The sequence below is a fragment of the Daktulosphaira vitifoliae genome, unplaced genomic scaffold (genome assembly GCF_025091365.1).
Source record: "Daktulosphaira vitifoliae isolate Bord-2020 unplaced genomic scaffold, ASM2509136v1 Scaffold_1, whole genome shotgun sequence".
NCBI lineage: Eukaryota > Metazoa > Arthropoda > Insecta > Hemiptera > Phylloxeridae > Daktulosphaira > Daktulosphaira vitifoliae.
Genome location: NW_026099572.1, coordinates 44881568 through 44904485, shown reverse-complemented (window position 1 = coordinate 44904485; position 22918 = coordinate 44881568). Strand labels below are relative to the sequence as shown.

Here is a 22918-nt window from a genome sequence, read left to right as displayed (position 1 = left end):
AAAAAAAAAATTTGTCCCGACGATCTATCTTCTATACGCAAATGGCTACCATATTGAAAAATATACTATTTTTGTATGATAATTATGGGTTTTGTATTTTATTTTAATAGAAGTTGATATTGCTTTTGCAATTATCCATCAATTTTTTTAAATTAAACACTATCTACAGATTTGCATCGAAGCGTTTCTTATGATAGTGATTTGAATCACTGTCAGATTAAATCTATACTGGACCCTACTATGCAATGTCTCCACTATGCCGCGACCCCACTGTGCTACCGTTTTTGTTAATTGTCATTTTGATAACCTGAGATAACTAACCTTAAGGCTAGTGACAATTAACATTTAAGTGGGGTCGATTGTCACAACTTTTTTATATTATACTTAATAGAATTAAGCAATTATAACAATTTCTAATGAACTTTTTTCCATTGTGTTGTATATCAATTTTTTTCTTGTGTAGATATCACAAAGATTATTATTAGGTGTATAATATAGGGTGTGGGTTCACTCAAGACTCATAGATTTGAAAAATGATAATATAGAAATTTAGTTTTATAAATGTATTCTTTATGTACTGCAAATGACACCTTTGTTAATAAAACATTGATAAAAAAAACTAATATATTTTTAATCGTTTTTCGCTCAATATAAGTTTAGGAGTATAGGAGAAAAATATGTTTCAAAAAATTACTGCTTAAACTTTCATAGCTATACCTAGATTTCTTCTATAAGTAGCAATAAGGATGTATTTTGTTTTTATTACAAATTATTTATTTTTAATGGATGATTTAATTATTTTATAAATAGATATACCCAACTGTAAACAATGTTCTGAATAGTTGGGATGGACCTATGGGAGGTTTCTGCTTACCATATAGTGATAAAGTCCATCAAAAACAAGTTTGGCTTAAAAATTATATGTGGTAATTTGTTTTTAATAGTTAACTCATGATTTTTATACTTCATAGTTAAAATACTTTTATGGTTTATAGTAAATGGGTTAGTCACTCACGGAACCGAACAAAAGCTGTTCCACACATAAAATCCTATTGTCGCATATCTCCTTGTTGTTCTGAGATGTCATGGTTTTTACTAACTAGTGCTAATTTATCAAAAGCTGCCTGGGGTAGAGAAACAAAATCTGACAGAAGCAATTATTTCATGTCACATGAAGTTGGAATTCTTTTCCTACCTCAATTTTTAGTAAAAAAAATTAATTTGTTATTTCACACGTTTTATTATTGTGTTTAATACTTCATTAATTTCATACAGGTTGGATGTGATACATTTTCTATAAATCAAACACAAAATGGCACAATTCCATCATTTCCAATTCCTTTTGATTTACCTTTAACCCCTTATTCAAAGAGTGATCAACCATGGCGTGCAGATATAGTATCTTAATTTTAAAAAATGATTAATATGTTAGAATTGAATAAATAATTATTTATAAGATACTTTTTACTATTTAAACTAAAATCCAAATTTTATATGTGATATTTTTTTTTTACTTAAATATAATTAATTATCGATAATTTACTTTATTTTGTATGCATTCATGTGTTTTAATAAAATTTAAAAACAAAATTAAATAGTATAAAATTAATTATTTGTTATTAGCAAATTGATTTAAAAAATTTAACTCCTTGAAAGGTCTTGAGGATTGTAACCTATAGAAGAAACCGAGAAAATTTATTGGAGATAATAAGATAACATCCCTCTTCTAGACGACACTATAAAATAGTAGAGGTTGAGTGAAATGTAGTGCCACTTTTTTAAAATCTGCCTATACTTAAATCTTGAAATATAATGTAAATAGAAATAGTATCTTACTATTAAGTATGTGTAGAGTGAAACCGATCTATCTGACAACTTCTTTAACTTTTGATAAAATCTATGTTTGTAATTTTCTTTTTTAATAATAAAAAAAATATATATTTTTTTTAATTTTAAATTTGTTCTAAATGTCAAAATAATGAATATTTGAACACTTTTCATATATTTTTACGCAGTCTAAGAATTCATAAATTATTTTTAAAAAATTACATACAAAACGTTAATTGTTACAAAATTTATAGGAGTTGTCAGTTGATCTGGGGGCCTATTTTTAACAGGCTATTATTTGAATCAATCGTTGAACGGATACGTTCATCGAACGGATTCTATTGTTCTATTAGGTATACGACCTTCTAGGTATTGTTCGATGAACATTTATGTTNATCTCCTTGTTGTTCTGAGATGTCATGGTTTTTACTAACTAGTGCTAATTTATCAAAAGCTGCCTGGGGTAGAGAAACAAAATCTGACAGAAGCAATTATTTCATGTCACATGAAGTTGGAATTCTTTTCCTACCTCAATTTTTAGTAAAAAAAATTAATTTGTTATTTCACACGTTTTATTATTGTGTTTAATACTTCATTAATTTCATACAGGTTGGATGTGATACATTTTCTATAAATCAAACACAAAATGGCACAATTCCATCATTTCCAATTCCTTTTGATTTACCTTTAACCCCTTATTCAAAGAGTGATCAACCATGGCGTGCAGATATAGTATCTTAATTTTAAAAAATGATTAATATGTTAGAATTGAATAAATAATTATTTATAAGATACTTTTTACTATTTAAACTAAAATCCAAATTTTATATGTGATATTTTTTTTTTACTTAAATATAATTAATTATCGATAATTTACTTTATTTTGTATGCATTCATGTGTTTTAATAAAATTTAAAAACAAAATTAAATAGTATAAAATTAATTATTTGTTATTAGCAAATTGATTTAAAAAATTTAACTCCTTGAAAGGTCTTGAGGATTGTAACCTATAGAAGAAACCGAGAAAATTTATTGGAGATAATAAGATAACATCCCTCTTCTAGACGACACTATAAAATAGTAGAGGTTGAGTGAAATGTAGTGCCACTTTTTTAAAATCTGCCTATACTTAAATCTTGAAATATAATGTAAATAGAAATAGTATCTTACTATTAAGTATGTGTAGAGTGAAACCGATCTATCTGACAACTTCTTTAACTTTTGATAAAATCTATGTTTGTAATTTTCTTTTTTAATAATAAAAAAAATATATATTTTTTTTAATTTTAAATTTGTTCTAAATGTCAAAATAATGAATATTTGAACACTTTTCATATATTTTTACGCAGTCTAAGAATTCATAAATTATTTTTAAAAAATTACATACAAAACGTTAATTGTTACAAAATTTATAGGAGTTGTCAGTTGATCTGGGGGCCTATTTTTAACAGGCTATTATTTGAATCAATCGTTGAACGGATACGTTCATCGAACGGATTCTATTGTTCTATTAGGTATACGACCTTCTAGGTATTGTTCGATGAACATTTATGTTAAACGATTGTTTACAATTTATCATAATAATATAAATATATATTTTGAATTTTAAATTTGATTTTTAATATTAAAATGCATGTTAAATTAAAAATGATTAATGCACTTTAAACAACAATACTTAAAATTTCGAGAAAAAAAAAATTACATATAATTTATATTATAATATTTTTTATATTTTTAATTAATTTAATAATTAAATATAATTTATTAAATTATGTTACATATAAATAAATACATATCAATAATAAATTTAATAAGATTTTAATTCTTAATTCGAAAAAATAACACCCTAGGCCACGGTCTACCCCTAAATACGCCACTGTTTGGAAAAAGTTGTAAACATAGAAATACATAAATAATTTTCACAAAAAACTTAAGGCAAATTTTTAAAAAGTGTATTACGAGGTGCAAGGATGCTACAATAATCCCTTTGTCGTCTTATTACTTAAAGTTCAATACCAACAAAATAGTTGTTGCACGTATGATGAGTTTTAATTAAAATTACTGAGTAATCATAGTATAATATTATGTTTCAATTTATATCACTTATTAATTTAGAAATGTAAATTAATTAATAATGGTGACTAAAATATTTTAACATTTTGTATTTTATTTTTAGACAACGTAATATTTATTTGTGTGAATCAAGAACATCTATATACAATTATGTATAAAAGAATTCTAAATACAATGAATAAATGTGTAGAAAAGTACAATGTACTTCTATATACAATTATTTTACTTAATTTGCTTTCAACAACTACGTCACTTTAATTGTTTATTACTGAATATCCTTTGATGGAGGTATTATTATAGATTAATTACATAAATAAATGTTTTTACTTATCTCTAATTATCCTGATAAGGCAGGTATTATGTTGAGATGAATCATATAATTGATGTCACTTTTGTCGATATGTATGCGATGGTAGACGCCCTTCACGATCTATATTAACTCGCGTAGAACTATTTTTCTAATACAACTCTATATTAAATCTTCTCGATTTATTTTTACATATTTTATATAAAACCGTTTTGTATGTTTGTGTGGTATAGCTTGTAAGTAATTGTTTTATACTAAAGCATTTATAATTTTAATAATTTATAAAACCAACAAACAACATTACTGTCTTGTACAAGAAAACTATTTCCAAATGGCCTACGTCTTTTCAGTCATCCACAAAATGATCTAGGGTAAATGCGAGCTCAACTTAAGTTCTTTGCACAATGGATTATACTAATATCCTACACTCCCATTGTCCTACCGGAAAAACGGCTGAGATCAGATTGGCTAGTCAAAAAATGAAGAGACACTTAATAGAACGCTTAAAATAAATACTAATATTTTATATGTGTTAGAATATTTGTATCACCAAAAGTATTCGACCGAAAATAAGATATATAATATTTCTTTTAAATCCCAGCGATTAGGAATGGAATATAAAAATTGTGTAGATTTGATATAGAATTGTAACTTAGAACGAAGTATGTCACTCAGATTCCATATGTGCATACTGACAGAGAATTCCAGAGAGACGGACAGAGTCGCTTAATTGTAACCCTCGTCGCAGTAGAAAGTGTTGTCGTCACCGAAAGAGAGAGAGCCCCCAAATTTGGAGGAAAATGGTATTTTTATAGACCGCAAAACTGGTTTAGCGATCTCTGGTGAGATTCTTGAAATTTTTTGTTGTATTTGATTGGTTAATGTTATAAAATCTTTTACGTGGGCTTTTTATGGAATGCGTAAGAGGGTGGTTGAATCTTGTATAAGGGTACTATTTTTTTATTCAACTTATCCATGGGGAATACTGATTAGGTGATATATTTTATTAAGTATATGTATTATTTACTACATGTATTAAAATGTGATACTACAATACCTAGAAGGCCGTATACCTAATGGAATAAACGTATATACTCATCGAACGGACGATTTAAAAATAGGCCTCCAGAAGGTACACTGATTACTACTAAAATAAAATTAACCACCCGCGCCTGAAACATTTGGTTCCCATTAGATAAACAATTATTTGTCAAAAATATTAATGCCACAAAACAATTATAAAATAAACTATTTAATCAATGTCGGTCTAGTACTCAGTTAGTTAACTGGGTTAAGACGATTTCATAGTGGAGAAGTCAACTCCCATCTCAAAAAGTTCAATTAAATCATCAATGGTAGGTATTTTTAGAATATATTATGGACTAGTTTAATCGTGTTGTATCATAGCAGTGATTGATACTGCTATATCACTGCGTATTTGAAATAAATTAAAAAAAAACTCAATATTTCCACCAAAAATTAAAATTTTTTTGATTTTATAAGTTTATTACTTATTGAAGTCAACTAATCTGATGTTTTCCTTTTTTCATCTTAAAGTATATTATATTAGCTTTAATTTGATGTAGGTTTGAAGTAGTCGAGTTTTTTTAGATTATAATCAATATATTTTGATATTATTTTTGAACAGTAAGGAACGAACATATAAAAGGAAATATAGAAATAACATCAATAGTGGATAAGATGAGAGAAAATAGATGGTTTGGTCATGTTCTGAGGAGAGAGGAATCGAAGTCTGTAAGAATAGTAATAGAAATGAATGTCGAAGGAAGAAGAGGTAAAGAAGGAACATAAAAGAGATGGAGGGATGTTATTGAATTCTATATGAGGACGGTTGATGTGGAAAATCGTGTCAAGTGGAAGTTTAGGATAAGAGTGGCCGACCCCATGTAGTTGAAATAAAGGCGAGAAAAAAAAAAAAGAAATGTTCAACAATTGTTTAAGTATAATTTATCTAAATTTTAGATTAGTAAAAATATTATTTTTGATGATTAGGATTTGCTGCACCGTTCTAAATGTGACTTTAAAGTAACATTGCATCATATTGGTTAATGATGTTATCATATATATAAAATTGAGATAATGAAAAACTTACTTGATGTGTAGTTTCCCTTGATTTCCATCAATTTTTTTTTTTCGGTTATTATTTAAATCGAAGTAACTACTTTTATTACATAATTTATTTTAATTTATTAAAGAACTGCATTTATATTTTATAAAATTACAATCAAGGTGCAAATGTGTACACTTCCATAATCACATGGCTAATTTATACAAAAACTATTTAAAATTATTACAAAAGTGGCCAATCGATCCTAAAAAACCAGGAAGGTAAGTTTATAAACTTCAATATTTCTGTATATAATATTATGTGTTATTTTGTTCATATAGAGATTTAGGTGAATATATTCGAAAAGAAATCGGATCCGCTTTCAGTACTGGTGATTCATTTAAAGGTGATTTGATATTGTGCATGAAAAAATACGAATCTTTAAGACGTTTAGCTGATAATTATTATTGTATTAAGTATAAACGAACAATTCAATCATCTGCAAGTGGTTTAAGTGCTGAACATTGTTCAACTGTTTTATCGAAAGAGGCATTAGACTTTATGAAACAACAAAATGAAGGTGTTGTTCAGACAACCTTTTCCAAACTTAAAAATAAATTCATCTCGAATGCTGAGAAACCAATCTCATAAACCAGTGATGTTAGAACAAGCAATTAAATATTTAAATCCTAAAAATGGACATAATTTTCTTGATATGACATTTGGGGCTGGAGGACATACAGAACGTATACTTCAAGAAAATAATTCTGCAGTTGTTTATTGCTTAGATAGAGATCCAACAGCCTATTCAATTGCACAAAAATTTTCTCTACAATATCCTAACAGAGTGGTATCTTTAAAAGGAAAGTTTAGTGATCTACCAACTTTGTTAAAAAAATTTGATTGTAAAATGAATAGTTTTGATGGTATTTTATTTGATTTTGGCGCATCTTCAATGCAGTTTGATACAGCATCTAGAGGTTTTGCAATAAGTAAAAATGGACCATTAGACATGCGAATGGATCCAGAAGAAAATATTTTAACAGCTGCTGATATTTTAGCCAAAGCAGATCAAACAGATTTATATAAAATTTTTAAGATTTATGGTGAGGAAAAACATTCAAAAAAAATTGCTAATGCTATCATCGAATCAAGGTTTGTACACCTATAAACATAATTAAATAATTCATTTGATTTAATAATTTTTTTGTTAGGTATTTATTTAGGCCATTAAAGACCACCTATGATCTTTGTGAATTAGTTAAAAATGTTTGTGATAATGAGAAAAGATTTGATATGTTGCATAGACTAGCACATCCAGCTACTAAAATATTTCAGGCACTGCGTATTTTTGTTAATAATGAATTGAATGAAATCAATCACGGAATAATATTGGCCAATCATTATTTAAAAATTGGTGGTATTATGGTTACTATTGCTTTTCATTCTCTTGAAGACACCATTGTAAAGCGTCATATTCAAGGAAATGTAAATGAAAATGTTGCAAATGTTTTGCCACTTAAGTATAAAACTAGTCCTATTCATATGAATAGTAGCAATGATTTTTTAAATGTTATTAATGATAATTGTTGGCATCAAGTAAATAAGCATGTTGTAACACCAACTATTGATGAAGTTGAAGAAAATCCAAGAAGTAGATCAGCTCGACTCAGGGCAGCCATTAAAATTAAATAGTTATTTTAAATAAAATCAAATATTGTTAATAAATGTACATTTTATTATAATAAATATACTTGTGCAACTATTGCAGTTTGTTTTGAAAAATATTGTTTATATATTATTATTTTTTATACTTAATCAACTGTCCACACTATTTTTACAAGACAAATTTCAAATATTTTTAATATTATTAAAATTTAATTGTTGAAAAACAACAAAATGTTAAGAATCTCAATCGTATACTACTTTTATAATTAAATTACCCTTAATTTATCAAAACAACAACCTTTAAATAGTTTTAATAAGTTATATAAAAACATTATTATTTGAGGCACCTAGAGCTGGAGAGTACAGGAGCGTATTTAGAAATTTATAATAAGGGAACACAAATATAATTTTTCAATTAAAACGTCACCATGAAAATTTTTTATTCATTTTGAGCTGAATATAAGTAAAAAAAAAAACCACATTTTTATATTATGGTTAAAAAGGTAGGCACATATTCCTGTGACCCCTTTAAATATGCCACTACTGAGAAGATATAAGAAAAAGAAGAGTTGATTCTGAAATAATTGTATCTAAAGATTGAGAAATGCTATTTTTCCAATGCAGTTGTTTTAAGAATTTAATGATAAATACTATTAAAAATCCCTTATAATATTTAATTTTTAAAATAAGCTATTTTACTTTATAGCTTTGAACTTGATTAATTTTTTCCCAAAATGTCACTTAAATCCTTTCAGCTCTTGATGCTTGTTAATATTTGTGTCAACAACCTAACATATCCTTATTTTAATAACAAAATTTTATCACTTACAATTAGTTATCACATAATAATGAGTTGAACATCAATTATATTTTTATTAAGAAGCAATAACAATATTGAATTTTGTACAAAACAAAACATAAAATTATATTAAACATAAACTATTTTTAAATTAAAAAAAATTGAGAGTAAATAAAGATATATATTAAAAATAATATAATAAACTTTAATGAGAAACATCTGTGGTATAAAATGTTTGATAAAATAATAATGGTTACTAATTGGATTAAATTAATGTTAACTAGAATAGTAATTTAGAACAAGCCAACAATTTCTCCTGTTTCAGTATTTAAATCAATATCGTAGATGTTAGGACGAGTTGGTAAACCAGGCATTTTAGTTATCTATTTAACAGAAATATTTATCATTATTATAATTTACATAAAAATTGCTAAGATTTATTATTTCTTACATCTCCAGCAATTACAACAACAAAACCAGCTCCAACTGACACATAAACATCCATTATTGGTAGAGTAAAATCTGTAGGAACACCTTTAATTTGTGGATCACCACTTAACGATAATGCTGTTTTGGCCATACATATTGGTAAATTACCATAACCCTAAATTTTATTTTTAAATTTAGAGTTCACAAAGTAATTTAAAATAAATGTTTACCTTTGATTCATATATGTTTAATTTTTTTAAAATTTCTGCATTAAATTGAACAGTCTTAGCACCATACATTTCAACTGCAATTATTTCTATCTTACATTTTAAAGATATATTTAAATCATACAAAAATCTAAACAAATATTAATTATTTAAAATAGAATCAAGATTAAGTGTTTTAAATTTTATTACTTGAAATTCTGTGTTTTATGACAAGCATCAATAATTGTTTCAGCTAAATTTTTAGCACCTGATCCACCATTTTCCCAGTGGGTACTTAAAACAGCATCTAACGCACCAGCTTTAAGACTAGCTTCTTTTATAATTTTCCATTCATTATCAGAATCTGTTTTCATAGCATTTATTGCTACTACTATAGGAATGCCATACTTAATACCATTACTAATGTGTTTTTGTAAGTTAGCTATTCCTTTCAACAATGCTTTCTAAATATAATTTTAGTTATGATCTTTAATTAATTATCTTAAATAAAAAACTATTTAAAATTGTATGATTTTGTTACTTCTCTTTCTTCGTTTGTCACAGATTGACCAAGATTAATTTCTCCTCCTCCATGCATCCTTAAAGCACGAACAGTACATACTAAAACTATAGCATTTGGAATAAGGCCTGAGTACCTGCATTTAATGTTGAAAAACTTTTCCATGCCTAAAAACATAGATTAAAAAAAAAAATTTCTAAAATTAAAATGTTTATTATGCAATTATCAATAAAAACATCATTGTTTATACTATATTGTATATTTATAATAATGAAATGTATACTCATTAAAAAAAAATTTTGTTTGTATATAGTTGAATTAAATTTTTTTTAATTTATTGAGATATATATTATAAATCATTATTGTAAACTACAAACATTCAGTATTTTTAATACTGAATTTTTATTTATTAATAATAAAAAAGAAAGAAATTTTATGTTCTCTACAAAGTTGGACCGACTCATGTTAGGGCACCTGGCATATGATATCCAGTATAATCTCTACAACAGTTTAAATGTTTTTAATAACTATTCTAATAGATATACTGAATAGTAGTAATGGACTATTTGAAAAGTTCTATTGAATGATGAAGATGTTCTGTAGCTATGAAAAATACTATTTTTTACCAGAAATTGCTTCTTTTTGGCTTAAATGCTCCTAACTTCTAGAAATTGAAATTTCAGATAGTTTTTATTTTTATCATAAAGTACATTTTATTAGCTTTAATCAAATGTAGGCTTAATGAAGATAGGTTATATAAGGTAGGATATTTAAACACTACAAAATATTAGTTAATAATTGGATTTTTAAAAAAAGTATGTAATCAACAAGGTTAATGTTTGAAGTATTATCAATAAATATTTTGCAATAATATGTTTAGTTTTCAAAAAGTAATTTTAACATAAAGTGAAAATTAAAAATATCAAAATTGACTATTTTATGACAACTGTATGTTTTTGGGACATTTCTCTTAGTTACAGAGATTGAGGGGAATTTTTTTAAAATTATGGTGCTTATAACTTCAACTAGATATGTCTTTTTGATCTTTTGATATATCATTGAGCTAAATCTGTACAGTAGGAGCGGAAATAAAAACATAAAAAAATCACAGCAAAGTGTAATAAATAGCTTCTCAGCTGAGCAAACTACCAATATCTGATCCAAATCCTGCTTCAGTCACAACATAGCCTTCAGGACCTACTAATTTTGAAGCTAACAAGTCAGCCAGGATTGATGATGCTCCATGAGCAATATTAGCAAATGGACCTGCATGTACCATAACAGGCGTTCCTTCAAGCGTTTGCATAAGTGTTGGATTGACAGCATCTTTTAAAAGAACAGCCATTGCACCAGTCATTCCTAAATCATCAGCAGTTACATTTCCACCTTCTTTATCTTGAGCCACAACTATGTTTGATAACCTATTTTTAAGATCATTCATATTCTTAGCTAATGCTAGAATAGCCATTATCTCACTAGCAACAGTTATATCAAAACAAGTTTGCCTGGTATGGTTTTTTTCTGTTGGTGATTGACCAATAGTGATTTTACGAAGAAAACGATCATTTGTATCAATTACTAATAAATAAAAAAAAAGAATTGTTCCAATCATTCAAATTCAAACTAAATACTGTTAAATATAAAGTAATAAATGATAAATAGATTATAAACTACCTCTATTCCATGTTATAGTATTAGGATCAATATTTAATCTAACAAATTTGTTAATTTCTTCAGGGGTTAATGAATTTGGATCAGTTTTATTAATTCCTAATCTATTGAGTCTGTTTAGTTGTATATTTGTAAATATTCTTTTTCCTTCTAAAGAAGGTGGTACTAGGTGATTAAATAAAGCTTGATCTTTTTGAGTGGCTTCATGAAATATCCGGGTATCAATTTGAGCAGCTAATAAGTTATTTGCTGCAGTAATAGCATGTATATCACCAGTTAAGTGAAGGTTAAAATCTTCCATAGGTATTACTTGAGAATATCCACCTCCGGCGGCACCACCTATATAAATTATATATATTTATAATATTCATTGTATTGTACACATTATTCAATTGTAATTAAATGATATCTAACTTTACCTTTAATTCCAAATGTAGGACCTTGAGAAGGCTGTCTTAGACAGGCTATAGAATTTTTTTTACAATGTGCTGCTAGAGCTTGTACAAGTCCAATTAGTGTTGTAGTTTTTCCTTCACCCAAAGATGTTGGTGTTATACTAAATTATATATAAATTAAATATTTAAAATTTTTTTTTAAAAATATAAAAATGAAAATCCTTAAACAACATACCCAGTGACAACAACATATTTTCCATTCATTCTGTCTTTTAAACGCTCAAGAGCTGATAAATCAATTTTTGCTTTTTTATTACCATAATGGTTTATCTCACAACTAACTAGTCCTATTTCATTAGCTAATAAGGTGATATCTTTTGGTTCTTGATTTCTAGCAATATCGATGTCTCTACAACAGTTAAATTTAGTTTGTATATAAATTGTTCTTGGTAAAAAATTGTTTAATCACCTTGGCACAGGTCGTTTTAATTTAAGTGGTCTTTCACTTAAATTCCATTGATTATTCGTTATTTTACAAATGATCTTTTTAGCAGCTTGTACAGTATTTGATAACAACATGGCTACAGTCATAGGTCCAACACCACCAGGTACAGGAGTTATTGCTCCTGCAACATGGGAAGCTGATGGGTAATGGACATCTCCCACTAGACGATAACCTGCTTTCTTAGAGGCATCTAAGTGGAAATTATTAATATAAATAACATTTAAATCATATAATGAAATATTTAATTTCAAATTATTACCTGGTATAGAATTAATACCACAATCTATCACTATTGCTCCTGGTTTTATCCAAGAACCTCGAACAAATTCTGGTTTACCGATTGCCACAACTAAAATATCTGCTTTAGAAACCTAATAAATTTTTTGTAAATAGTAAAAAATATATATGCTAAAGAAATCAATATATGTATATATAGATATATAGGTGTTCAATGAGTAAGTAAAAATAGTAAGTAGCACACCTCCCAAAAATCGCAGATCTGCCTATATTTCATAAACTATTTTAATTTTAAGACATGAAATGATTATACTAACCCATTGATATACTTACTTCTTTATCAATATCTTTTGTTTTAGAATGGCATATAGTAACAGTAGCATTATGCCATAATAATAAATTTGCTACCGGAGCTCCAACAATTTTACTACGTCCTAGCACAACTGCTTTTTTCCCAGCAATTTCGATTCCACTTCTTTAAATTATTTTAAATAATTACAATTATATTCTTTAGATAAATAAATAGATGTAGCATACTTTTTTATTAATTCAATAACACCATTTGGAGTACAAGGTATTAAACCTGACAAGTCACCAATAGCAACTCTTCCTTCATTAATTATATTCAAACTAAACAAAATTAAAATTAATCATACAATGTTATAATATGTTTAAATAGCTCAAAATACCCATCAACATCTTTTTCAGCTGAAACAGTATTGGTAATTAAGTGAGAATCAATATTTTCAATACAATCTAAAGGCATTTGGACAATAATACCATGAATATTAGGATCAACATTATATTTGTTTATTTCGGACAATAACTGTAAAAATGAGTTTTAGTTGTAACAAAATGTTGATAAATGCTAAATATATAAATTTACTTCATTTTGAGTTATAGTATTGGGATATGCTACATGTGAGGCATCTACCCCAAATTCTGCAGCAGATTTCAATTTCATTTTAATGTAAACATTAGAATCTTCACGACCACCAACTTGAATAATTATAAGCTGCGGTCTGAATCCAACATAATGTTTAGCTAAAATATTAATCTGTTCTCTTAGAGCACATTTTATCTNTTCTGCAGCAGATTTCAATTTCATTTTAATGTAAACATTAGAATCTTCACGACCACCAACTTGAATAATTATAAGCTGCGGTCTGAATCCAACATAATGTTTAGCTAAAATATTAATCTGTTCTCTTAGAGCACTTTTTATCTCTCTAAAATTAAATAACATTAAATGAAAAAATATAATCGTATCTTTTAAAATGTTTATATTCATATATTTAAAGAAATAATATCTTTAAATAAAAGATCTTGATTAATTTTGAAAAAAAAATGGCAATAATCTTTAGACAATGTGGATAAGATGAGAGAAAATAGACTTAGATGGTTTGGTTACATTATGAGGAGAGAAGAATTGGAAGCTGTAAGAACAGTTATAGAAATGAATGTTGAAGGAAGACTAAAAAAGAGATGGAGGGATGCTATTGAATGCGATTTGAGGACAGCTGATGTGAGCGTAGATGATGTGGGAGATTGTATCAAGTGGAAGTTTAGCATAAGGGTGGCTGACCCCAAGTAGTTGAGATTAAAGCGAGAAAGAAGAAGAAAAATAATCTTTAGACAAAACATATTATTAGTATTATATAGTTTTTATGATATAATATCTTATTGTAAAAGAGAATTAATTTAAACATAAATAGAAGATTAATTAAGTATTTTTTAATAACTAACTTTGATAGCTCTGTACCAGATATTATTTTGGCTTCGTGTTCTCCAGACATAATTATATAATTTGCCAATGACAAAAAAATTATAATATTTTATGATAACGCACACTTTATTAAATAATTACTATCGGTTAACTTTGTCGAATGAAGTAAAACAGTAGTAATAATAAGATTTTGTTTAAGTCTACGATCGAACTAACNATAACGCACACTTTATTAAATAATTACTATCGGTTAACTTTGTCGAATGAAGTAAAACAGTAGTAATAATAAGATTTTGTTTAGGTCTACGACCGAACTAACAATTAAATAACTTGTTGATTGAAAGCGTGTTTATCATAACTTCTTATCTGTTTTGATTCTCATTATCAATACGTAAATCTCAGAAAACAAGAATTTATTTACGTATTAAATCCAATATGAAGTGTTTAATATTAATAACTTTATTATTAGATATTTTACATAAATTCAGATAACTAATCTACGAGGCTCACAACTATATTTTAAATTAACCGAAAATTTCAGGTATTGGTTTATTCATATACGAGTTAAAATTATCGGTATCAACTTTTATTATATAATTCATTATCCTTTTATTTACTGGAAGAGATATAACTGTATCATTCAATCATTAATAAATGTATTTGAACGTCACGCCAAAGAGATATTAATTATATCTATGATGCAAGTATATGATGGTATAGTTATTTAATAAGTCTTTTTTTAAATGGAACCACTCAGACTGTTCATTTACCTTCCAAGAAGTCTTGGTTGCGATCATCGTTACCTAATTGAACTTTGCAGGAGCACGTCAATATAGGTGATCTCACGCTCTGGTAATAGAACTAGNAGGTGATCTCACGCTCTGGTAAAAGAACTAGTCTCATCATCGTGGCTTACGACGACTCCAGATTTGCACCTGGAGGGGACGATGCATACTACAGAAATGATCCTGTGAAGTATGATCTTAATAGTTTAGCGTTTTGAAACCTGTATTTATATTCGACAAGAGAGTTTTGCTTTATTAATCTAATGCGCGATGTACTNTACATAAATTCAGATAACTAATCTACGAGGCTCACAACTATATTTTAAATTAACCGAAAATTTCAGGTATTGGTTTATTCATACACGAGTTAAAATTATCGGTATCAACTTTTATTTTATAATTCATTATCCTTTTATTTACTGGAAGAGATATAACTGTGTCATTCAATCATTAATAAATGTATTTGAACGTCACGCCATAGAGATATTAATTATATCTATGATGCAAGTATATGATGGTATAGTTAATTAATAAGTCTTTTTCTATATAGAACCACTCAGACTGTTCGTTTACCTTCCAAGAAGTCTTGGTTGCGATCATCGTTACCTAATTGAACTTTGCAGAAGCACGTCAATATAGGTGATCTCACGCTCTGGTAATAGAACTAGTCTCATCATCGTGGCTTACGACGACTCCAGATTTGCACCTGGAGGGGACGATGCATACTACAGAAATGATCCTGTGAAGTATGATCTTAATAGTTTAGAGATTTGAAACCTGTATTTATATTCGACAAGAGAGTTTTGCTTTATTAATCTAATGCGCGATGTACCTATAAGAAATGATTATCCCTGTTATAAATAAAAATATTTTGCTATGATTTGAAATTTAAAATACCTGACTGATTTTAACAATAATTTTAAAATTACTTACTGTAAGAAAATAATTCAATAATATGTTAGGAAATCGTTGCAATTGTGATGCACCTTAAACAGTGTTTAATGAGCAGAGCCATCTATCGTTATGTAGTCGCAGTAATCAGCGATAATTAACTTGACAAAAAAAAATATTTTCCCTATATAATTGAATATACTTATATCTAGATAATAAAATTAATATACTAAAACTATTTTTTACTTATTTATTAATTACAAAACGCCAAATCGTTTTAACAATGTACGAAAAGTAATTTCTATTTTAATATTACATTATGTTGGTAATTTGAATAAATTACTATCCTTAGTGTAATTATTATTATTATAGTTAGTGGAAACAAATAAAAATGTAGATTGTTTGATAAAATCTGCGTTGTTAAAAAACATGTTTAAAATATAATTACACAATTTACAACGTTTAAAATGTTCATTAAGATTAAGGTAAATTTTGGTAACGACCATGGATAAAATTTTGACAAATAATTTGCGTGATATCGTTCTAAATAAACTCTATATAATTCGTATTAAACTCATATTTCAAATAAAATCAATTTATAAATGTTCCAACAGAAAATTTGGGAATTAATTTCCCATAAATTCAGTGTAGATAGTTTATTTAATTGTGAAATATGAAAATTATTCATTATGTTTAAATTCAATAATATAGTACTTTAATATTCTACATAAAAAGAAATCTAATCTATAATACAACTATCAAAGTAGAATAATAATCAATATTCAGCTTTGACCCCAAAAAAGGAAATAATTAGTGATGGGCATTTTCGAATATTTCAAACTATCGAATAGTATTCGATAGTTTTTTAAAACTATCGAATAACTATTCGAATAGTTTTTATACAACCGAATAGTTTATTTTAAGCATAACTATCGAATAGTTTAAAAAACTATCGAATAGTTTATTTTTGGCATAAACTATTCGAATGGGCTACCGAATGGTTTTAAAAAATATTCGATTAGATTTACCTAAAATTTGTATTAAGTATACTTAATTATAATAAGAAGATAATTAAAGAATACTTATAAATAAATTATTATACAATTAATAATAGTAAAAATTAGTGATGGGCATTTTCAAATATTTTAAACTATCGTATAACTATTCAAATTGTGTTTATACAACCGAATAGTTTATTTTAGAATATATTGTGTAACTATCGAATATTTTTTGAATGACTATCGTATAGTTCGAATAGTGGACAACTATCGAATAGTTCGATAGTTTCTATTCGATATTTCCCATCACTAGAAATAATTGCTTATATATAAGTAATATATTTATGACATAATCATAATTTTGGTTAGTATATTTTAATATCGTGATTATTAGAACTGTTATCAATTGCACTGTAGAATCTCTTTGAAAGTCTAACCTAAAATTGTATTGCAGTGTCATTCAAAAAAGTTTGGCAACAGAGCAAATGATAATCAAAATCTGAGTGTTAAAAATATAAGCAAATAATCTATTCTTTTAAAGTTTAAGGAGAATCCCTCCAGCAGCTCGTTAATTATTTGTTTAAACTTTCTTATTATTTTTAATTCCGTGAATTATATATTAAAGAACTATGGTAAGTTTAATATAATTATATCACATCACAGACAATTAATATATTACTGTATTTATATTAATGGGTAATAATTTTCCTTTATTATAATTTCTAGGGGCAAAGTCATTCAGGTGGCGGAGGACCTGGTGGAGAAAAAAAAGATGATAAGGACAAAAAGAAAAAGTATGAACCTCCTATCCCAACTCGGGTTGGTAAAAAAAGAAAGCGCGCTAAGGGTCCAGATACAGCAACAAAATTACCACAGAGTATGTGTGATTTTTTTAATAGTGAGTATATATTTTTTTAATAGTGACTAATTGTACTTTTGAATTTCAGTAACCCCACATACAAGATGTCGCTTAAAGTTATTAAAACTAGAACGTGTTAAGGATTACCTAATGATGGAAGAAGAATTCATATTAAATCAAGAAAGACTAAAACCCCAAGAGGAAAGAAATGAAGTAAGTCAAACAATTACTTCAATATAAATTTACAGTAATTACAATGATGTTATTTTGAACCATAATTATAGTATATTATAATTCCCATTTCTTATAGTTGCTAGATACTATAGTAGACTTGTATAATAATATATTTTAATTCTTATAGAAAAAAAATTGTTTCATCTAATACCAATACTCTAATAAACTATATTAATTTAAGATAACAATTTAAAAAGTTTAATTTTATGAAAGTGGTTGTCAATGAAAGTATAAACAATTTGAATTTTAATAATTTTACCTATTATTATTTATGTACATGTTAAGATTAAAATATTTACATTTTTAATATTTAATGTCTTCATGTAATTTATAATATAAACATTGAAGAAAAATTGCATAAATAATATCTTAATCTTAGTTACTTCAAAGAGAATCTTATTATTTTTCTATTTGAAGAAATTTTTATTGAGTTATCAATATAAAATCAAGACAATTACTTGAATAACTTTAGCTAAAAATGTTATTTTAACATTTTTAATTTATATTTAAATATTAATAAATGAAGTAAAAATTAAAATATACTTTGATATAAATACTTTATTTTTATTTTGTCATAATTATTTATAATCCGTAACTAATGAACACCGAATGTTCTATTATAGTTTCAAATTATTTTAAAACATTGTAGCATAAAATAAATAGATCAATAAATGAACTGCATGTGTATGAATTAATCTTATCTGTTTTGTAATGTAAGTTCTTAAATTTTTTGGAACACAGGAAGAAAGATCTAGAGTAGATGATTTACGTGGAAGCCCTATGTCAGTTGGCACTTTGGAAGAAATTATTGATGATAATCATGCTATTGTATCAACATCTGTAGGAAGTGAACACTATGTTAGTATATTATCTTTTGTCGACAAAGATCAATTGGAACCAAGTTGTTCTGTTTTGCTTAATCATAAGGTAATTAATTAATAATGAACTGTACATATATAATTTAAAATTGGTAATTGTATTATAAATAAAAATTCTATGTATTTATAAAATAAAAATTGATCACTTGTGGATAATATTATTTAAAATCAAAACTATAATAAAAATATTTAAATCAAAAAGCCACAAAAAAATGACTAAAAAGTCGCAAATACGTATTTCGGGTACAATGTTCCTTATACACATCATATATCATTTATTAAAATCTGGTATTTAAATAAATAAGGTGCATGCTGTAGTTGGAGTTCTATCAGATGATACTGACCCTATGGTAACTGTTATGAAACTAGAAAAAGCACCTCAAGAAACTTATGGTGATATTGGTGGGTTAGATCAACAAATTCAAGAAATTAAAGAATCTGTTGAATTACCTCTTACACACCCTGAATATTATGAAGAAATGGGTATTAAACCTCCAAAAGGAGTCATCTTATATGGACCTCCTGGTACTGGAAAAACTCTTCTAGCTAAAGCAGTAGCTAATCAAACATCTGCCACTTTCTTAAGAGTGGTTGGATCTGAACTTATTCAAAAGTATTTGGTAAGTTGTCATAAATTATATAATTTACAAATGAAGTTAATAAAACATGTACAGTAAAATGGTTAGTAATTAAAAATATTTGTATTTTAGGGTGATGGTCCCAAACTAGTTAGAGAATTGTTCCGTGTTGCAGAAGAACATGCTCCGTCTATTGTTTTTATTGATGAAATAGATGCTGTTGGTACAAAACGATATGATTCAAACTCTGGTGGTGAACGAGAAATTCAAAGAACTATGTTAGAATTACTTAATCAACTTGATGGATTTGATTCCAGAGGAGATGTTAAGGTATAGATTTTACAACTTAGAAAGATCTTTAGATTTATAGATATTTATATAATTTTGTATAATTAAAAAATAAATTAGGTTGTAATGGCAACAAATCGTATTGAAACATTAGATCCTGCACTAATTCGTCCAGGTCGTATTGACCGAAAAATTGAGTTCCCATTGCCTGATGAGAAAACTAAACGTCGTATATTCAATATTCATACTTCAAGAATGACATTGGCTGATGGAGTTAACTTACAAGAACTTATAATGGCAAAAGATGACCTTTCTGGCGCTGACATTAAAGTAATTTTTAATTTCTATAACATTAAAAATATATTCTTGCATTTCTGATTTTAATTTAAGTTTATTATCATCTTCATTTTCATTTGTTTATCAATGACGGTTATAGTATTCCATGTTATTTTTAGTTGATTTATAGCCATTTAGTATATAATTTTTTTAAATTACTAAATAAAAAAATTATAAGTTATATTGGATTGAAAGTTCATTATTTGTAAGGTGTTCAGTCAGTAAGAAAATGGGTTTCTATTGTTGTCATTGTTTGTAACAACTGACATATTTCCTTACTTTTTAAACATTCTTTATATTTTACCCTTTTTTCATTAATTAGGTAATTCTATTTATTTTTTTAATAATTCAATTTTCTTAATACAAGTTAAAAGTAGTTACATTAATATATAATATTAATATTTGTTTTTTCTTATTTAAAGGCCATTTGTACTGAAGCTGGTTTGATGGCTCTCCGTGAACGTCGCATGAAGGTAACTAATGAAGATTTTAAAAAATCAAAAGAAAGTGTTTTGTACCGTAAAAAAGAAGGTACACCAGAAGGATTATATTTATAATACTATTTTATGTCCTAAATAAGTTTCTTGAAAGTAAATGATTTTTTATCTATAATACCAGTGTATATGAAATATTAAAATATATGCTCATAATGCTAATTTTTTTAAATAATTAATTGCCTTTCCCCCAAAAATATCAATATTTATTATTTTTTACTATGAAATCAATGTTCAGTTTATCAACTACGATAAAATAATTGATAAACAAAACAATTTGTTCTTTATTTTACAATGTTTAATTATGATACATACTTTAAAAAATGTTATAGAATTAAAATCTAAATAAGAAATAAGATGCAAGTATACCATTTTTGATAATTGGAATTACCTTTTAATTTTGAAAATGTTTGTAAAGTAAACTTTTTTGTTAATATAGATATCAAATATAACTTTCCAAAAAATTAATTTTTATAAAAAAAAGTGGTTCATTTTGTATAGTTTTATAAGATAATTCAAATATTTTACTTAAGATTTTCTTATTCGCTTAAAGATTAACCTATTAAGATCACCTATTAACAAGTACCCCATTGATCCCAATACTACTCGTAGTAGAAAATCTAATATTAAAAAAAAAAAAAATTGATTTAAAGATCTATTAAAGTAAGCTTTAAATCAAGGTATTAATATTGTAACAGATTTAAATTGATGCTGGTTAACATCAAAAATATTTTACTCAAAGAATTGAATAAAAAATTTGTCTCATTTATATAAAATTGTCAATAATTTCATGAATAACATTTTGACCATTTTAATTTTCTCAATGATCAACAATGAAAAGACAGCATTGTACGATTAGTAGTTTATGAAAAATAAAAATTATTGAATAGCATAGTAGTAAGTTTTATTATATGTACTTGCAGAAAATAAAAATTTATTACTGAGAAGTGAATAAGATCTTTACTTTTTGATTAAATTTGTCAATACATTAAATTATTTCAAAATATAGGTGAACGAATTAAACTAAATTTAATTTCGAAATGAAAATAATATTTTTAACTTCTTTATTATTTTATAAATAATACAAAACATCTTTTTTCATTGAAATTAATTTATTAAGTACATCCATAAACATATTATGAAAATATAAAAAAATTTGAATAGAAAAAAATATATACATAAATATTACTATTACAACTATTACTGATGATATCCAGTTAGCTGCATATCATATGAATAAAAAAAATTACTCGTAATATATGTATACATAACCATATTAATTTCTTAATATTAGTGTTAATGATATAAATTTTATAGAATATATAAAATAAAGCAATAAATAGAATTTAATAACGTGACATAAATGATTGACTATTAGAGAGTCGTGCATCATTATGGAGGAAATCAGAAAATGTCAATACTTTATGGAGCTTCATAATCCTACGCCTTGGTTGTAGATGTATCATATTCAATGTGAGCCCGTCAGGGCCTCCAAAAATTGCCTATGCGGACAGTGTTTCATGTCCACATGGCGGGGTATTGGTTAAAGTTTTCAACTAGCAATAATCGCACCTCGGATAGACCTCATTGGTTACGATATCGCCACTGCGCAAAGCTAAAGACATAAACAATTTGAATGGTTTTTATGCTATGTACATTCTGATATTTCTTATCAGTGGAACATAGTTTGCTAACAAAAAAGAGCTGAGTAGTATAATACCATTCATGAGGGAAAAATAATATAAAACTAAATATTATTAATTATTTGAAATCAATAACTTTTAAATGATTGGACAATATATATTTAAATTTTATAAGTGTCTTGAGTTGGTCTAAATTAGGTGTTTAGGAAATATTTGATTAAAACAGCGCTACCAACCGACAAGAAAAGTAACTATATATTATGAACGTATTACAGAATAGTGATAACTTATTATACCGTTTGATAGCGCTATGTCTTTAAATAATCAAATGAAAAATTAAATAATACTGAACATATGTAATTTTAATAAAACAGGCTATTTTATTATTAATAGGCTGTTTTTAATTACTCTGTGTTGTTTACACATACACAACAATTAAGTAATAAATAACATCGATATATATCTTTAACATGTAGTTCAATTAAAATGTATTTTATAAAGTA

General features: G+C 26.3%; 4 protein-coding genes and 3 non-coding genes across 8 annotated transcripts in view; 3 read left to right on the top strand and 4 right to left on the bottom strand.

Moving 5' to 3' along the window:
* LOC126910325 (probable tyrosyl-DNA phosphodiesterase) overlaps positions 1–2756 on the top strand; it is a 6994-nt gene extending 4238 nt beyond the window's left edge. Inside the window, exons 7-9 of one of the 2 annotated variants that reach the window (XM_050692812.1) lie at positions 811–926; positions 996–1206; positions 2437–2756. In XM_050692812.1, the coding sequence (XP_050548769.1) occupies positions 811–926; positions 996–1206; positions 2437–2568 (459 nt within the window). In that variant the 3' untranslated portion in view covers positions 2569–2756. Of the gene's footprint in view, positions 1–810; positions 927–995; positions 1207–1275; positions 1596–2436 lie in introns of those variants that run through there. The other variant, XM_050692810.1, reaches the window with a different exon arrangement.
* A 3944-nt stretch (positions 2757–6700) lies between these two features.
* On the top strand, positions 6701–8401 carry LOC126910327 (probable methyltransferase-like protein 15 homolog). The gene is made up of 2 exons (XM_050692814.1): positions 6701–7430; positions 7490–8401. Exons 1-2 carry the CDS (start codon positions 6850–6852, stop codon positions 7968–7970), a joined length of 1062 nt encoding a protein of 353 aa, XP_050548771.1. The 5' UTR covers positions 6701–6849; the 3' UTR covers positions 7971–8401.
* Positions 8398–14647, bottom strand: LOC126910339 (C-1-tetrahydrofolate synthase, cytoplasmic). Its single transcript, XM_050692830.1, has 16 exons — positions 14448–14647; positions 13592–13786; positions 13395–13531; positions 13243–13335; positions 13039–13180; positions 12728–12839; positions 12433–12658; positions 12199–12372; positions 11988–12124; positions 11572–11907; positions 11047–11475; positions 9919–10064; positions 9588–9841; positions 9402–9528; positions 9194–9346; positions 8398–9125 (listed from the first exon to the last, which is right to left on the bottom strand). The coding sequence occupies exons 1-16, from the start codon at positions 14499–14501 to the stop codon at positions 9036–9038; spliced, it is 2805 nt and encodes a 934-aa protein (XP_050548787.1). The 5' UTR covers positions 14502–14647; the 3' UTR covers positions 8398–9035.
* Positions 14648–15179: 532 nt separating this feature from the next.
* On the bottom strand, positions 15180–15416 carry LOC126897098 (small nucleolar RNA U3). The gene has a single exon (XR_007702024.1). It is a non-coding gene; the product is annotated as a small nucleolar RNA U3 (small nucleolar RNA).
* A 351-nt stretch (positions 15417–15767) lies between these two features.
* LOC126897097 (small nucleolar RNA U3) lies at positions 15768–15972 on the bottom strand. Its single transcript, XR_007702023.1, has one exon. It is a non-coding gene; the product is annotated as a small nucleolar RNA U3 (small nucleolar RNA).
* A 1597-nt stretch (positions 15973–17569) lies between these two features.
* LOC126910326 (26S proteasome regulatory subunit 4) lies at positions 17570–20934 on the top strand. Its single transcript, XM_050692813.1, has 8 exons — positions 17570–17737; positions 17832–17982; positions 18053–18177; positions 18940–19125; positions 19382–19696; positions 19787–19984; positions 20063–20272; positions 20701–20934. The coding sequence occupies exons 1-8, from the start codon at positions 17735–17737 to the stop codon at positions 20833–20835; spliced, it is 1323 nt and encodes a 440-aa protein (XP_050548770.1). The 5' UTR covers positions 17570–17734; the 3' UTR covers positions 20836–20934.
* Positions 20935–22249: 1315 nt separating this feature from the next.
* Positions 22250–22389, bottom strand: LOC126897099 (U4 spliceosomal RNA). The gene has a single exon (XR_007702025.1). It is a non-coding gene; the product is annotated as a U4 spliceosomal RNA (small nuclear RNA).
* Between the last annotated feature and the right edge of the window lie 529 nt (positions 22390–22918).

Coding starts and splice junctions, on each gene's coding strand:
- LOC126910327 (XM_050692814.1), top strand. CDS start 6,850: ATGAAGGTGTTGTTCAGACAACCTTTTCCAAACTTAAAAATAAATTCA. Junction 7,431..7,489: donor AATGCTATCATCGAATCAAG/GTTTGTACACCT, acceptor TTTTTTTGTTAG/GTATTTATTTAGGCCATTAA.
- LOC126910339 (XM_050692830.1), bottom strand. CDS start 14,501: ATGTCTGGAGAACACGAAGCCAAAATAATATCTGGTACAGAGCTATCA. Junction 13,532..13,591: donor ATACTATAACTCAAAATGAA/GTAAATTTATAT, acceptor TCATTTTTACAG/TTATTGTCCGAAATAAACAA. Junction 11,908..11,987: donor TCCTACATTTGGAATTAAAG/GTAAAGTTAGAT, acceptor TAATTTATATAG/GTGGTGCCGCCGGAGGTGGA.
- LOC126910326 (XM_050692813.1), top strand. Junction 19,126..19,381: donor CTGTTTTGCTTAATCATAAG/GTAATTAATTAA, acceptor TAAATAAATAAG/GTGCATGCTGTAGTTGGAGT. Junction 20,273..20,700: donor TTTCTGGCGCTGACATTAAA/GTAATTTTTAAT, acceptor TCTTATTTAAAG/GCCATTTGTACTGAAGCTGG.